General features: G+C 41.3%; 2 protein-coding genes across 2 annotated transcripts in view; one reads left to right on the top strand and one right to left on the bottom strand.

Moving 5' to 3' along the window:
- Positions 1-10,918, top strand: part of LOC122826077 (plexin-C1-like) — a 24,662-nt gene extending 13,744 nt beyond the window's left edge. Inside the window, exons 22-31 of the mRNA XM_044107582.1 lie at positions 2,070-2,238; positions 3,952-4,052; positions 6,344-6,419; positions 7,767-7,801; positions 7,888-7,983; positions 8,116-8,279; positions 8,367-8,514; positions 8,666-8,806; positions 10,021-10,095; positions 10,782-10,918. Of these exons, the coding sequence (XP_043963517.1) occupies positions 2,070-2,238; positions 3,952-4,052; positions 6,344-6,419; positions 7,767-7,801; positions 7,888-7,983; positions 8,116-8,279; positions 8,367-8,514; positions 8,666-8,806; positions 10,021-10,095; positions 10,782-10,886 (1,110 nt within the window). The 3' untranslated portion in view covers positions 10,887-10,918. The remainder of the gene's footprint in view (positions 1-2,069; positions 2,239-3,951; positions 4,053-6,343; positions 6,420-7,766; positions 7,802-7,887; positions 7,984-8,115; positions 8,280-8,366; positions 8,515-8,665; positions 8,807-10,020; positions 10,096-10,781) is intronic.
- Positions 10,678-15,283, bottom strand: part of LOC122826788 (centrosomal protein of 83 kDa-like) — a 4,793-nt gene continuing 187 nt past the window's right edge. The window contains exons 2-7 of the mRNA XM_044109095.1: positions 13,432-13,583; positions 13,189-13,346; positions 12,971-13,100; positions 12,784-12,890; positions 12,543-12,705; positions 10,678-11,891 (exon numbers count right to left, since the gene is read on the bottom strand). Coding sequence (XP_043965030.1) covers positions 11,751-11,891; positions 12,543-12,705; positions 12,784-12,890; positions 12,971-13,100; positions 13,189-13,346; positions 13,432-13,583 — 851 coding nt within the window. The 3' untranslated portion in view covers positions 10,678-11,750. The remainder of the gene's footprint in view (positions 11,892-12,542; positions 12,706-12,783; positions 12,891-12,970; positions 13,101-13,188; positions 13,347-13,431; positions 13,584-15,283) is intronic.

A 15,283-nucleotide genomic window follows, 5' to 3' on the forward strand; every position in this document is an offset into this window, starting at 1 on the left:
AAAAATAATAACTAACGAAAACTAGAAAACACTCTAACAAAATGTAACAACAAAATTAAATCAAACTGTAATGGAAAACCCAGAACTATTTTAATAGTGGTATTTATATGACTGCATGGCCTCATGGTTCATGCTAAAACTCTGCATGGTTCTCGGCACGGCGGGCTGCGCTTCCACAAAGCGATGCTTCTTAATTCTCTGTTCTGCTTTTGATTCTCTGGTTTGGTGAAAACAGAACTACAGAGTCTAGATCGAAAGCTGTCTAACAACTAAACATTTTCAAATAGACTCATTTTACACTTTTGTATTTATTGTTTCTTTTTACCAAGTGTTTATTTTTATTATTGGAAAGCTATTAAGGTTTCAGTATAATCACTGAAGTGAATGCATTTATGGAACTAAGCCAACTTATTAGCAGGAACAGGAACTGATAACAACTAACTTCCTCTCTTTCCTTTGAACATGCATAGCACAACAAATTTACTCCCATTTACCAACTTTTCTATTTAAAAAAAAAAATCTGCAGATTCATCAGAAAACATCTAAAAGGTTTGGAAAAGTAAAAAAATCAAACTACAAACTTGATAAGGCCATATTGTGAGATGTTTGAAGTGTGATAAACTGCTCGGTTTGCTGGTAAAAGTGGTTTTTGACACATTTGGCAGCACTCAGATCTGTAAACTGATAGCATTAAATAAACTGCTTTAAGTGTTTAATACAGCTGTCAGTAAATGTGTGGCCAGTTACATCACATCAGATGTCAGTTGCTCTATTTTTCTATAGTTTGTCTGGTCCTGCATCTTTATTTTATTTTTTTACTCTTCATGACACATTTTTTTGACAAATACATTAAATATTAATTCATACTGACAACATGAACCAAGAACATCACCAGAAGAAAAGCTAATTGCGGGCAAACAGCTTAGAGAACCACAGCTGAAGATGAATGTAAATGATTTTGCAGACGGGCCGTCTTGTTATTACTACATGCGTCTCCCCTTCGCCCCGTCCCACTGCACACTCCGCCGGTGGAGCCGAGTCGCACACTTTAAAGTATCAGAAACGGCCAGCAGACTTCCAAGCCAAAGTTAATAGTTTCCCTGAGTTTGTTGAAAAGCAACTGAACTCAGTATGTCACCAGATGATTCCATTAGCATGGAAGAGGTCACACTCACATTTAGCAATGTCTAAATAAATGTAACTTAAAGCCTTGAAAATCACTCTAACATTTATTTAGTGTTTTATTTTTCCTACCCATTTGGACACGATCTTGAAGGTTTGCATTGGATCATTATCCAAACCGGTGGGCTGGCATTCTGCTCCAGGATTTTCAGAATACGTGGTTGTGACAATTATGAGAAATCATCCAGATCGCAGAAGCAGGCCCAGACCATCACCCTGCCACCATAAACTGTTTATTTTCAGTTTGTCGTTTTCTGGGTGCCTTTAGTTTTAAACCAGATGCAACAGGAAGCGCCTCTTCCTGTGGCGACTGTGGCTGTATGGTAGAGTAGTTGTCTTTCGATTGGAAGGTTGTAGGTTCGATTCCAGCTTCCTCCTGCCACATGTTGATGTGCCTCTGGGGAAGGCACTTAACCCCAAATTGCCTACTGATCTGTGTATTGGTGTATAAATGTGTGTTTGTGAGTGCAACTGGGTGAATGTGACTCTAGTGTAAAGTGTTTTAAGTGGTCAAAATGACTGGAAAAGCGCTAGATAAGTTCAGTCCAGTTACCATTCCTAAAGCTTCCACTTTTCTTCTGAAGTGGTTTTGGTCTTTAGAACTCTGCTCATGATTGGAGATGGATTTATGTGTTCACACAGGACCAGGTGGGTGTGGATAGGAAGGTTTTCTTTTCCCCTCAAATAGTCATTATTTGAAAAATGTATTTTATGTTTTTATTCATAAAAATATAATATAAAAATTACTTGAAAACTCCAAAGTATGACAAAAAAAGAAGCAAAAACATATACATTTGACATGTCAAATAAAAGGCATAAATACTTTACCTTTATTATGCAGGCAAAGAGAAAAATGAATGAGATCTTATCTGTGTTTGCACCTCCAGAAGCTGAAGGTTCTGTTCGCGGTGGGCAGTGATGGAGAGGTGAGCGAGCCTCTGGAGGTGGACGCCCTCAGCTGTGACACCGTGGAGCAGCTCAAAGAGAAGATCCTCAACACCTTCAAAACCAAGTTTGGCTTCGCTTACAACACGTCTGTCAGAGATGTCAGTGTTGGTGAGTGGAACTGACAACACTGATGGGCTGCAGCGTTCACACGCAGGGTCCTTCACAGGACGAACAAAGGAGCAGATAAAAGACCTGATGCCCCAAAAACAATGACACGTGACATAAACCACAAACAGGGAGGAAATGTTAAAATGACCATATTGGGAAAATGAATAGATCTTTGTGGTTCAGATGTAGTAAAGTTGGGGTGGTCCAGGAGTTAAGCTCTACCCGCATACAGAGAGAGACCTTCTCTCTCTCTCTCTTATATATATATCTATATATATATATATATATATATATCTCTATATATATATATATAGATATATAGATATATATATATAGATAAAGATATATATATATATATATATATATATATATATATATATATATATATATATATATGTCTTACCATTTTCAAATAAAAAGGCCACTAAAGCCAAAAAACTTTAATGCAATGAGGTCTTTAATAAACTGAGGGCTGTACATGGTTTATATCAGACCATCAACTCTGAAATGTATTTAGACCCAAGAAAAGTATTCACCTCTTTATTGTTGTCCTCTTTTGACTACTACAGTCCCTGTAGCAGTGATGGGCCAACTGATGTTAATTATCATCAGTACAGATACTGCAGGAGAAGTTCTTCTACTTCACAAAATGAGCTAACAGTATCATGTAGATGGTGATTAAAAATAACCCAACCTAACCTAACAACACAAACGAGTTCTGACCTGTGAAGTGAGATGTGAACCATGTTAGCACAGTGTCAGACAATCCTGCCCACTAGGAACCATAACTGCCTCAATACATAGTAGATAATCATCAGAGCCTCCAGATTATGTCTTTGAATGAGTTTTAATCTCTGCAGTTGTCCTGTGGAAAGTGAAGAATCTAAATCCACAATATTTCAGATGCAACACAGATGAAGACTTCTTTTAAGAAACTTGTAGGTACTGAGTAAAGTGAGCAGGTTGGGTTTCTATCAGATCCATGAATCAATGGATTAAAGAAAAGAACCATTTACCAGTGGTGGAACAAACTACTTCTGGTCTTATTCTCTGGATTGTATCATTGCTAAACCTACTGAAAAAAAACCTGCTAAAATTAGAGGTGTGTGGATAAATCAGCCCAGATTTCCTTCATTTTGGAAAATCAACTGCTCTTATTTACCTCTGCAGAGGCCTTGAAATCAGCCCCTGTCCCCTTTTCCTTTGTTTTGACGTGTGTGCTGTCAACAACAGTCACCCAACTGTTGCCAACTCAGCAACTTTGTTGCTACATTTAGCAACTTTTCAGACAACATCAGAATCAGCAGGTCAGGCTTTTTACAGATTGTCGATTAGTCAGAAAACTGCCATCAGTTCATCCTCAGTTAAAATGCTGGAATAAGTACAGAAGAAAAACAGTTCTGTATTTTCGTGATAAGATCAGTTGCATCACTTTACCCACTGAGCCGATGTCACCAGAGTCATTTAAACCACGACGCCAGTATCTGTGACAGAAAACCAAACTTTGCTTTTTATTTTTACTCTGCTCTGCAGCAAATATCTCTTATCTTTCCGTTTGAGTAACTTAGCAACTTTTTCTCTGTGATGGGAAAAAACAAACTGGTGAGGGTTTCCTTCCTGCAGTGACCCGTGACCGGAAGGCAAAAATGTTGACACTTTGTTCCGAAACTGCAATTTCTAAATTAATAGGGTTTATTTTCTATATTCTGCCAGAGTACGAGAGGGATGGATCGTTTCTTCCTCTTCAGGAAGTGGACAGAGGCTCTGAGGTGATCGGGGAGGTGACGAAGCTAAACACACTCAGACATTACAAGGTGAGAACAAAAACGGCTTCAGTTAGTCTTACTTCAGTCGTCAGCTAGGAGTACGCAGTGTTCCATATTATTATGAAAATGTTGTGCTATTAAATGTATAGATGGTATTGTGTGTCAGGGCTCTTTGAATCACTATAATTCATTTCAGAGATCTGGGTTGATTAGTTTTTCTGGTGAGCTCAACTAAAGGAAATCTACTTAAGAAGGATGTTCCACATTATTAATCAGGCCACAGGTTTCAAGCAGTATGGGAAAGAGAAAGAATCTCTCTGGTGACGAAAATCATTAGATAGTGTAGTGCTGTATGACAAGATATGAAAACATTAGATATTTAATAAAAACTGAAGCGTTATCGTACTGTGAAGAGATTTGTGGCTGATTCAGAACAAAGATGAGTTTGTACAGATAAAGGCATAATGAGGAAGGTTTCCTTAGACAAATTGATGGGATTAAGAGAGCAGCTGTTAAAATGTCCTTACAAAGCAGCAAATGGTTATTTGAAGCTGCTGGAGCCTCTGGAGCCTCAAGGTGGAGGATCCTCGCGGGGTTGAGGTGCATCAACCTACTATTCAGCCACCCTAACCAGTGGTCACAAGCAGAAACAGTCACAGTGGGTCCAGCCGTACATGAAGATTAATTTTCAAACAAACTTGTTCACTGATGACTGTTGTGCAACCCTGGATGGTCCAGATGGACGCAGTAGTGGATTGGTGGTGGACGGCCACCACGTCCCAACACAGCTGTGACGTCAGAAAGCAGGTGGTGGAGTCATGCTGTGGGCCAAAATCATGGGGAGAGAATCATTGGTCGACCCCTTCAGAGTCCATGAAGGTGTGAAAATGACCTCAGCAAGTATGTGAATTTTCTGACTGATAACTTTCTTTCATGGTTCAAAAAGAAGAGTCATACCTTCAGTAGCAAAATCATCTTAATGCATGACAATGAACCACCTCCTGCTGCAAGGAATACCACTGTGTCATTGGCTGCTATGGGGATAAAAGGGGAGAAACTCATGGTGTGGTCACCATCCTCCTCTGACCTCTGACCTCAACCCTATTGAGAACCTTTGGCGTTTCCTCAAGCAGAAGAATTGTTCTGTGATATCAAAGAAGGTTCTATGTTAACATGTAACTTTGTCTGTTAAGATGTTTTTGATTGAAACAGCTTTTGATGTTATTACATGTGACCACTTAATGCTGCACATTCAAAGAATGACCGTTTGCAGTTCTTTATAATCCATAAAATGTTTAGAAAATCTGCTGTGCATAATAATTTGGAACAGTGTATTCTGAGTTTTTCATTTTTAAAAAAAATACTGTTCCCATGGGGAGCTTTGTTTAGTAAAATTAGATTTATACTGTAATAGTTCATGACTTGAAAATTATACTGACCATCATTTGTGTTGACCATTTAGGAAAATCTGAGAAAATATCACTTGCATAATAATTTGGTACACGATATATTGACGTGTTGCAGTGCTGGGTCAGTGCTGTTTGACAGAGTCCAGTTAGTTAAAGCAGAACACACACATCGTCTGTAACAGGGAGCAAATACACATTTACCTCTGAGTTCCTCACACCCCAAACTCAAACTTTCAAATATTACGGAAAGTTAATTTTAAACCATCACCAGATTTGGTCTGAGCAGAAAGGCTTGCATTAATGACGGTGAAGGTGAAGGAGCTGTTCTTGAGCTCTCTCAGTTCCACTTCCACTTTCTGTCAAACTCTCGGCCCACTTTACACAGAATGAAACGTTTTGTCCTCTGAGCCAGCAGCAAGCTACAGAGAGGAAATGGAAAGCTCCTTTCATCTTTTTTGTCATCGCATCCAGAAAGGGTCAAGCTGTTTATCTGAAATAAATAAATAAATAAAGGCAAATGGATGAGGAGAAAGTGGGTCCTAATGGCTTCTAATACTGTGTAGAGCAAACTTGTGTGTATTGTACGTTGTTGTACAACACACACATTGTTCCAAGTCATGATGTTCGACAAAATCTACTTCATGTCCTCTCTTTTGGACCCTTGTTGTTACTCATCCGCCACATGTAGCAGGATGAGTAACAAGTGTGACAACAGCTTATCTGGTTTTTACTAAACTGGAAGCTCAGAGTAGCAGGACATGCTGTCATGTTTTCAATCAGTGAAAATGGGAAAACCAAACCAGGTTTCAGCCTTTAGCTGCTTCAGAGGCATTTTCTGTTTCCAATCACCGGCCGGCTGATTGGTTAATTCTGCTGTGGTTTGTGGTTGTGCATTTTCATGTTCAACATATTGAGTTTGCTCTGCTTTAGGTTAATGATGGGGCCACCGTGAAAGTGCTGTCAAGGAAAACTCATCCTCCACTCAGCCCACAGGGGAGTGTGAAAGGTAAGAACTTCATGGCTTCACTTTCAACCACGGAATGCATTTATGACAGATTCATGTTGCATGTTTTTATATCGTTGAACCTCTGAGCTGTGACCATGTTCACACTTCTGCTGAGGTGTGTACATCATCATCATCATCTTCATCATCTTCATCTCTGATGTTCTAAATTCAGAGTTTCTTCTGAGGCAAAGGCCTCCTCCTCACAACAAACAGTAGCTGCAGTAAATGACTGCTAAAATAGACTCTGATATACCGCACAGCTTCCTAATACCCACAACACATCGGGCTAACTTTACTGTCTGTTCAACTCAGAAATATCAAAAAATCTCATTGAAAAGTTGATGTAATGACTGTGATCCTTTAGAGTCTAAAGAATCAAAGTCTGCTGACGTCAGACCTGATAAACCTCAGTGGATCACAGCAGATGTTTCCACCGTCCATTCTGCCTGAGGACACACAAAACTTAAATTCTTCCTTCAGACTCTAGAACCTTCCAAATAAAATCAAATTTATTACATCTGGAAAAAAAAACAACAGAAGACTGCTAACATTGCTCAGCAGCAGTCCAGTTTTTTTTCTCCTTAGCTGAGCTAAGAAGCTCCTGGTTTCATCTCTGGTTCAGGACTGACTGACCCACTGGGACAGTCAGTCCCAGCACTTTAATCTGCTGCACTTTAATCTCTAATTTGTCAGTCTGGTGTTTGAACATGGCCTCACAGAGACGGCAACATTCAGGGCCCCACAGAAAAAGGAAAAGGTCAGAAAAAGGCCCCACAAAACATTTGTGCCGATGGAACCCAAATGCCTAGCAATGGCCCTGTCAATTTGATTTATTATTATTATTATTATTATTTATTAATTAATATCTGTAGATCTTTCTGCTATATTTCTTCTTTCCACTCAACTTTCCATTGCTGCACTTTGAACCAGGCAGTTTCCTCAACAATGACTCTGCAGGTTGTTGATGACTTTTGTCTGCTAGTCTTTTGTCAGCTTTTCTCATTCCTGTAACTAAAAGGTCTTTATTGGTCTTTGTTTTCTAGCATCAAATCTTCCAAAAATTCTTTCTGGTTGAAAAATGTTTTTGTCAGGAAGTTTCATTTACATACTTTATATGCAAATAAAACTTCCTGTAGAACATTTGCATACTTAGAGTCACAATATTTAGACTTCATTTTAGTTGACATATTAAATAAATAATTCTTATTAACAATCTCACTACGAGATAAAGCATCCTGATTGGGTGGAATATTATATTGGATGAAGACCTCGTGTGCAAGACGCTCTGATTTCTGATGTTTTGCTCCAAGTAAAAATCATTATTTGCAATCTGTTTTTCTCACCTAGATGATGAAAACTTCAGTGGAAAATACTTCCATTTGGTAGGAGACGGTTTGCATTTTCTATCAAATGGACCTGCGTTAGTCATTGCGTGGCTCTGATGTGAGGGTTTGGTGTGGTGGTGCAGATTGACCCCGATGTGGTGGAGGACCACGGGAAGAACCCAGAGAGGAAGAAGCTGAAGCTGAAGGAAGTGCACCTGACCAAGCTGCTCTCCACCAAGGCAAGAGGAAACTTTCCCCGCGCAAAACAGAGAGCCGCACCAGCAGAACCGATACCAGCTAAAACAACGGCCAACGTTTGGATCGTTTCAGTATGAGCCGTGCATTATCCCGTGTTGTCCTGTCTCTTTAAGGTGGCCGTTCATTCCTACGTGGAGAACCTCTTCAGGTCCATCTGGGGGATGACCCAGAGCAAAGCTCCCCTCGCCATCAAGTACTTCTTTGACTTCCTGGACGCTCAGGCAGAGACCATGAAGATCACCGACCCAGATGTCCGACACATCTGGAAGACCAACAGGTACGGATGAGCTTCCCGGCGTCTGATTGGACAGTAACGACCTCTAAGGAAGCCAATTAAAACAGACGCTGCTTCTGTCCACACCAGCTTGCCGCTGCGCTTCTGGATCAACATCCTGAAAAACCCGCAGTTCGTGTTCGACATGGAGAAGACGCCTCACCTGGACGGCTGCCTGTCGGTCATCGCTCAGGCCTTCATGGACTCCTTTTCTCTGAGCGAGACCCAGCTGGGGAAGGTGAAGATGTTTTGCACATTTGTCTCCTTTTGCACAATCACAGGAAGTGCTGTTTCCGTCTTTTTTCTTTTTATTTTGCTGAGACAGATGGCAGGACTCCAAGGTACGACTGCAAAAAAAATGACTTCTAATGAATCTTGATGTTTTCCAGCATGCACCAACCAACAAGCTGCTCTATGCCAAAGACATTCCCAAGTTCAAGCAGGAAGTGAAGGCTTACTATAAGCAGATCAGGGAGCAGCCAGCAGTGAGCGATGCTGAATTTAAAGACTTCCTGAAGGGAGAGTCCAAGGTAAAGTCCAGTTTTGCACAAATCCAATGAGAAATTTATGTTTGTCATTAAATATTTCGGCAAAATCTTTCATCTGCCAGAGATGTTCCCAATGTCTTACTTTTTTTAGGAGAAAAAGAAAAAACTAGACACTGAAAAAATCAAGATGGCAGCCATCATGGTCATATAAGAAAACAAAATTTGCCGATGTCAGACAAACTGGATAGAATCCCACTCAAATAAGATTTACTGATATTTTTACTTTTTTGAGTTTTCAAGATGGCCACCATGGTTGTCATGGAAAATAATTTTTTGCTCTGCAATCGAATGTTTGGTATCAAATCAGAGCCTCCATGTTTTTGAACCATAGAAATCACATATATTATTTTCTTGATCTTGTGTTTCTTCTTTTCTGCTGAATATTTTTCCAAAATGGCCGCCGTAGTTGCAATGGAGAATATATGTTTGGCAGTAGTTATTGGGTCAGCACAGCTGACAGTCAGCTTCACTAAGCATTAATTTACCTAACAAGAATCTTGGCTTTGTTCATTCTAAACCGCTAAACACAATTTTTTAAAATTAGCAAGAGCTAATGGCACGAGGAAGGAGTAACGATTGTTGTGTTACTCAGTAGTCTTCAGTTTTTTTAGCTCCCTATTATTACTTTATGGATGTGATGAAAAGCTGTTCATTTTTATGCGTGCATCCGTACTTGCACGATTTTTTTTTCCAGTAGCGGTGAACGCTGCAGCAATGATGGACTTGTAGGAATCCTTTTACAGGTTATACAGACAATGTTGTGCAAAACCAATCCTATGTGGCTGTATATAAACTGATTTCTACCGGAACTTAAAGGGGCAGGCCGACACAAAATGGGGCTTAATTTTAAAGCGGAAGAACGACGCAGGATGGGCTTTAGAATACATTAAAGAACTGATTGAAATTCAGCTCCCTATATATACAATAATAGTGAAATATTGATATTTGTAGTTTCAGCAAACCTCGAGTGTAGTTTAGTAAAATAAATGTCTATTAACTCAAAGGTACAGTATGAAGAGTCAGTGGCAAATTCACTCTACAAAAGGAGGGAATGAGATTTCCTCCAGTGGTTCAGGCAGTGAACTAATCAGGTCGTGACACTTACAGAGACGAGATGGCTGATGTTTACAGGCTATTGATTTCATGGCAGCCATGATGACTGGCCTCTGTTTTTTTTTTTTTTCTTGTTTTTTCAGAAACATGAAGGCGAGTTCAATGAAGCGGCGGCCCTCAGAGAACTCTTCAAATTCATACAGCGCTACTTCACAGAGGTCAGTCCTCACATCCACCTCGGCTCCACTGCTCCAGCTTCATGATGCTTTTACTGTTAGTTAAAAATCCCCATTTTAATTAGTTGTGCTGCAGATTAGAACCATAATGCACTGCTAACAGATAGACTGGAAGCTGAGGGCAGAATCACAACCTAATGCAGCTTTTTGCTTTCTTAATGACCACATATCTTCCCATCTGATTTTTGCTGGAGACAACAAATCCAAATTGGGAGACTTTCAGCAGCACAAACAGCCTAATGCAGGCCAGGAAACGCTGCTGGATTAGATTTACTCTTCTGGTAAATCCACCTCTCAGAGACATGGACTCACATTCTGAACGTGTTGAAACTATGGCGGTAGTTAGTCTGCTGCCGTTTCCACACGTCTGTCAGAGATGTGGAAAGCTGCAGCAGCAACTCGAGTTGTGAAACTGAATGTCACATGAAACGCTGCGCAAAGGAAATGAGTAGAGCTTCTTTTGCTTCACGTCAGCCTGTTGTTTCCGGTTCTGTTCTGCAGAGCAGGACTTCTTTCTTATCAGCTTTCCAGATGTTTCCAACAGAAAACTGAAAAAGGACCAGCAAAACAGAAGCTGCACAAACACGAGTGACGGGAAATCTAGTGTTTATTGTTGGTGGATCTTAGGAAAATGAGTTCACATTACATCGATCTGGATTTTTCCGCAGATTAAAGAGAAGCTGTCCAGTAACGGCGCCCCCGCTGAGCTGTTGGAGCAACTGCAGCATGTCAAAGACTTGTTTGACGGACTGAAGAGCTGCTCCTGGAACTGAGCGCTAATGCTGACCTGACGTGAACTACGACAGGAAGGGAGGAGCTGCTTCCACATCTAGGATGACAAACGCTGAACTGGCAACGCGTGTCGCCTCCTGCAGCAAACATGGAGCTGAAACTCTGCTTCAGAGATCAGCTGCTAACGTTCAGGGAAGGTTTGTGACCAACAGGCTGGATCTTCTGCTCTAAAGCCTCAGAGAGACGATGGAAACTAAACTCTGGGAGGTTTCAGGAGCTAAAACAGAAGTCACCTGACGAACAGTAGCATTTAATATCACATTAAGACAGAGGAAGCCACAAATGAGTCACAAAGATCCCTGAGTAATTGTTCAAGCAAAAATAACAATCTGTACATCATCTCATGTGCAAGTTGCAGCATGTCGTGCTTTTTGTCACAGCTGCATACAAATTATTTCCTCCTCTGTGGTTTAGACCAGGGTCTGCAAGCTGATGATATTTCATACACCATTTAATGGCACAGGAGAATTTATTTTTTTTACATTTTGTAAAGTATATTGCATTTTTCCATTTTGCATAAATATGACTTGTTCCCACAAGGAACATTAATTTACTGTAAAAGTTAAGTTTTCCTATGATATAAAATTGTTGTTTTTTTAGCCATAAAATAAGCTAAATTTGAAAATGTTAAGCAGGTTCTGTTGAGCACCAGTGAGTTTCTGACCCCTGGTCTAAACCAGATGTAAACAGGTTGAATCCTGAGTCGGTTCTGTTCTAGGCAAAGAAGAAAAACAAGAAACTGGTTCACTTTTTAGAAAAATACATCTGTGCAAACTGTTTTCATGCACCTGACTTGAAAAAGCACCGTCCGATTACAAAATGTTTATAAGTCCAAAGTGACAGGGTCAGGGGTCAGGGGTCAGGGGGTCGTGTTTGGGAGGTTCATCGTGCTCCTTTTGCACCAGTGATCCCAGTTCCTCCAGCTGCTGCTGCTGAGCGTTCTCCAGACTCTCCAGTCTCCTCTGCAGCAGAGAGAACTCTCCCTCCTGCAGGACACACACAATCACCCCCATCATCTCCTCTGCAGTGTGTTTCACACACAGCTGAATGTGTAGAAAGCTTCAACATGGAGAACACTTTCTGTAAATCAGGGGGTCGAATACTTTGAGTTTTGTCAGAACTTTAGAGTCTCTGCCTACATCAGGGCAAATATCTACAATCTACTGGTTAGTTTTTATGACGGTGTGGACATTTAAATATACATTTTGTACATTGCTATTTCTTCTGTCTACATGATCTACGATACTTAGAAAAATCTGCACTAGATTATTCCAGATTAAACAGGGATGACGTTAAATCCCAGTCGGTCAGTGGTGATGCTTTCATTTCACCATAAAGTAGGAATTTCCATGCATGTTCCAGAACCTTGGCTTCAGTTGAACTAGTGAGTAATGAGATGAACAAAACAAAAAAAGGTTAAGACGTCATCAACATTAGAATGTCTTTCTAAACTTCCAATTAGTAGAAAAACTGACTTTCCCTCCATGATCCTCTTTTAAAGAATCTCATTCCAGTTCCAGAGAAAAGAAACATCAGCTGCTTTTTTTTCAGCGTCATATTTTGTTCATTTCCCGACACTCAGCCTGCGCCGAGCTTCCTTCCTCCTCCTGAGTGCTGCCTCAGGGTCTGAAGCTCACCAGGTCAGCAGCCAGTCGCCCTTCGACCCCGAGGGAGAGCGTGGAGGTCATGAGGGCGGGGCCCTGACCGCTCAGCAAGAGGCAGCGGAAGTCGTCGTGCCGACGCTGCAGCTCCTTCAGCCTCCGCTTCAGCTGCGCCTGCTCCTCTGAGAACACTGACCGTCTGGAAGAATGAAATATTAATATTCAGAAGAAGTGATGTGTGACAGAGGAGCTGCAGACATGATGGATTGATATCCACCTCTTTATGGCGGCAGCAGCTTCCAGCTCCAGCTGTTCGATTTTAGCCTCCAGCAGCTGGATCTTGTCGTGCAGCTTCTTCTCTCTGTTCTCCGTCTGATGTTTCCTCTAAACGACAAACAGCTGCAGCGTTCACGTTTCGGCCTGAGTGTCTAAAACTCTCCACATCCTCAGATTTAACAACTGACCTTCTTCTGAGCCACTGCTGCTCTCTGCAGCTTCTCTTTAGCCTGAGAGTATTTCTGCTGCAGCTCCGCTTCTCGCTCCTGCAGCCGGTGTTTCTCCTCCAACCACTCGGCCCGCCGGTCCTCCACCGTCCTGCAGGTGGAGCCACACGCACACACACACACACACACGTGAAGACGTGGAGACGCACAGAAAGCGGGCAGAGAGCGAGCGGACGCACCTCTCTGCCTCATGCTGGCTCCGCTCCGCCTGGGCCCGGGTCGCCCGCACCTCCTCCCTCACTCTGTCCAGAGTCTCCCTCAGTCTCTGGTTGGCGTCCGTCAGCTCGCCTTCAGAGCGCGACAGCGCCCCCAGCTGGACACTGAGCTCCTGGTTCTGCTGTTGTTTTAGACAATATTCAGGATAGAAATCAAATCCATTAAAACAAAAACGCATAGAAAAGAAGAAAGAGATGCAGACTCACCTGCTGCAGGTCATGAATCTCTGCTTTCTGTCTCTCTAACTCCTCTAGCTGTGAACTCTGCTGCTGCAGTTTGTTTCTAAGAAACACAAAACAGGACTTTCTAGAATCAATTAAGATCAGGTGGTTACTGTCCTGTGCTGGCTGAGACCAACCTCACATCATCCCCAGACTTTACTGACCAACATGACACACTGCAGTCTCAAACCACAGAACAGGAACAGGATCTTTACTTGAAGGCCAATGCTTGGGGCCGTTAGTGAAGGATTAAAATATCTCGTCTTTATCTGTAGTTATCTGACATTTGTTACATCTTTTATATACTTATTATTATTGCAAAATAAAGATGTAAAGATTAACTCAGGTTGTTTGTGCATCCTTAAAAAGTCTTAGATTTATGGTCTTGACGTATTAGCATGTTTAATAATTAGGTCTTTTAGCTGCAGCCTGTTAAGCCTGTAAAATAGTGTTGAATAAATAGTATTATTGGTATTATCAAATATTTGTTGTTTCATGTTCCTTTATAATGTTTTGACTTATATGCTTTAATTTCATTTGATCTTAGTATAAAGAATGTTTCTGTGAATGTTTCAAACGCTTCCAGCAGAGTTTATTGCCCTGCAGAAAACTCTGCCTCCTTGATCTGTTAGATAACAATAAATCTGTCGCCGTGAAGACATACGACGTGCTCTGCTCAACCCTGCGCCTGGAACAGAATAATCTAGTGTTTAGGTACCGTGTGTGTTAGTTAGTGATTGTCATTAGCGCTGCAACTATGTGATGATTTGTTTTCCCCGCCCTTTGAGAGTTGCAGCGTCCTCTGTGAGAGGGATCCTGAATGCAATAAAAAGAGGAGCAGGCAGATGTGTTTTCAGAGCGGTAGGAGATTGTAACTGAAAGCACATCTCTGTCTGTTCTCCTCACGAGAACAAGAATCTAACTCTCTTGTCTTTCCTGTGTTTGTTTTAATAGGTGTTTAAACCTGACATTAACTTGGTCCTTCGAGAGCCGGAGGTCAATATACCAGAAGGATTCCAGCAGGTGTGGTGGACCCCAGTAAATCTGTGCGCACGGCAGGTTTCCTAGTGGAAACTTATCAGAACCTGTTCCAGGTCTGGCGCTCGGCCTGCCTGCTGGGATCTGAAGGTTGAAGACTCCGAGGGAAAGACGGAGGGTGAGTGGATTCTTGTTTAAAAGAGTGGCGAATGACTGGGGGTCATTGCGCGAATAGAAAACCCTGTGAATTCTAGACTCTTAACAGGTAAAAAATAGTGCACAAAATCCATGAAGGGCGTGCGAAGTCCTTGCGCAAAATTCCGTGGGAAAATTTTGCGCGGTGCGGTCCTGTTGTAGGCGAGAAAAGAGAAAAGGGCGGCGAAAACAGGCGCTTAATTTCCGCAAGGTGTGATTGTGAGAGTGAGTGGAGGTATAAATACCACTTGGTATTTTATCTCATATAAAACAGTAGGGTTGTAACCAGCAAACCTGTTTTGGATGCAGAGGCGAAGAACTTCCCACTCGAAAGAGTAGAAGAGGGAGTTACCACTACAGGTATTTTTAATTGCTGGCCTACTGAAAAGATCTCCAGTTTTTAGGACTCCCTAGGCGTCGACAAACTGGACCAAATTTCATAAAAATAAATAAATAAATAAATAAATAAAATGGGGAAAGGGTTAAGTAAAAGTGAACCAACATACAGTTTAAAATCAAATGACTGGAAATATGTCGAAAAACAGGATCTGCGTAAAATAAAACATTTAGATAAATGGATAAAAACTATAACCTTGACGGACGTCTAAATTCACAAAAGTAACTTTACTACAGGATAACATAAAATAAAAAACAAAATCAAATC

This window comes from Gambusia affinis, linkage group LG23, assembly GCF_019740435.1.
Source record: "Gambusia affinis linkage group LG23, SWU_Gaff_1.0, whole genome shotgun sequence".
Lineage (NCBI taxonomy): Eukaryota > Metazoa > Chordata > Actinopteri > Cyprinodontiformes > Poeciliidae > Gambusia > Gambusia affinis.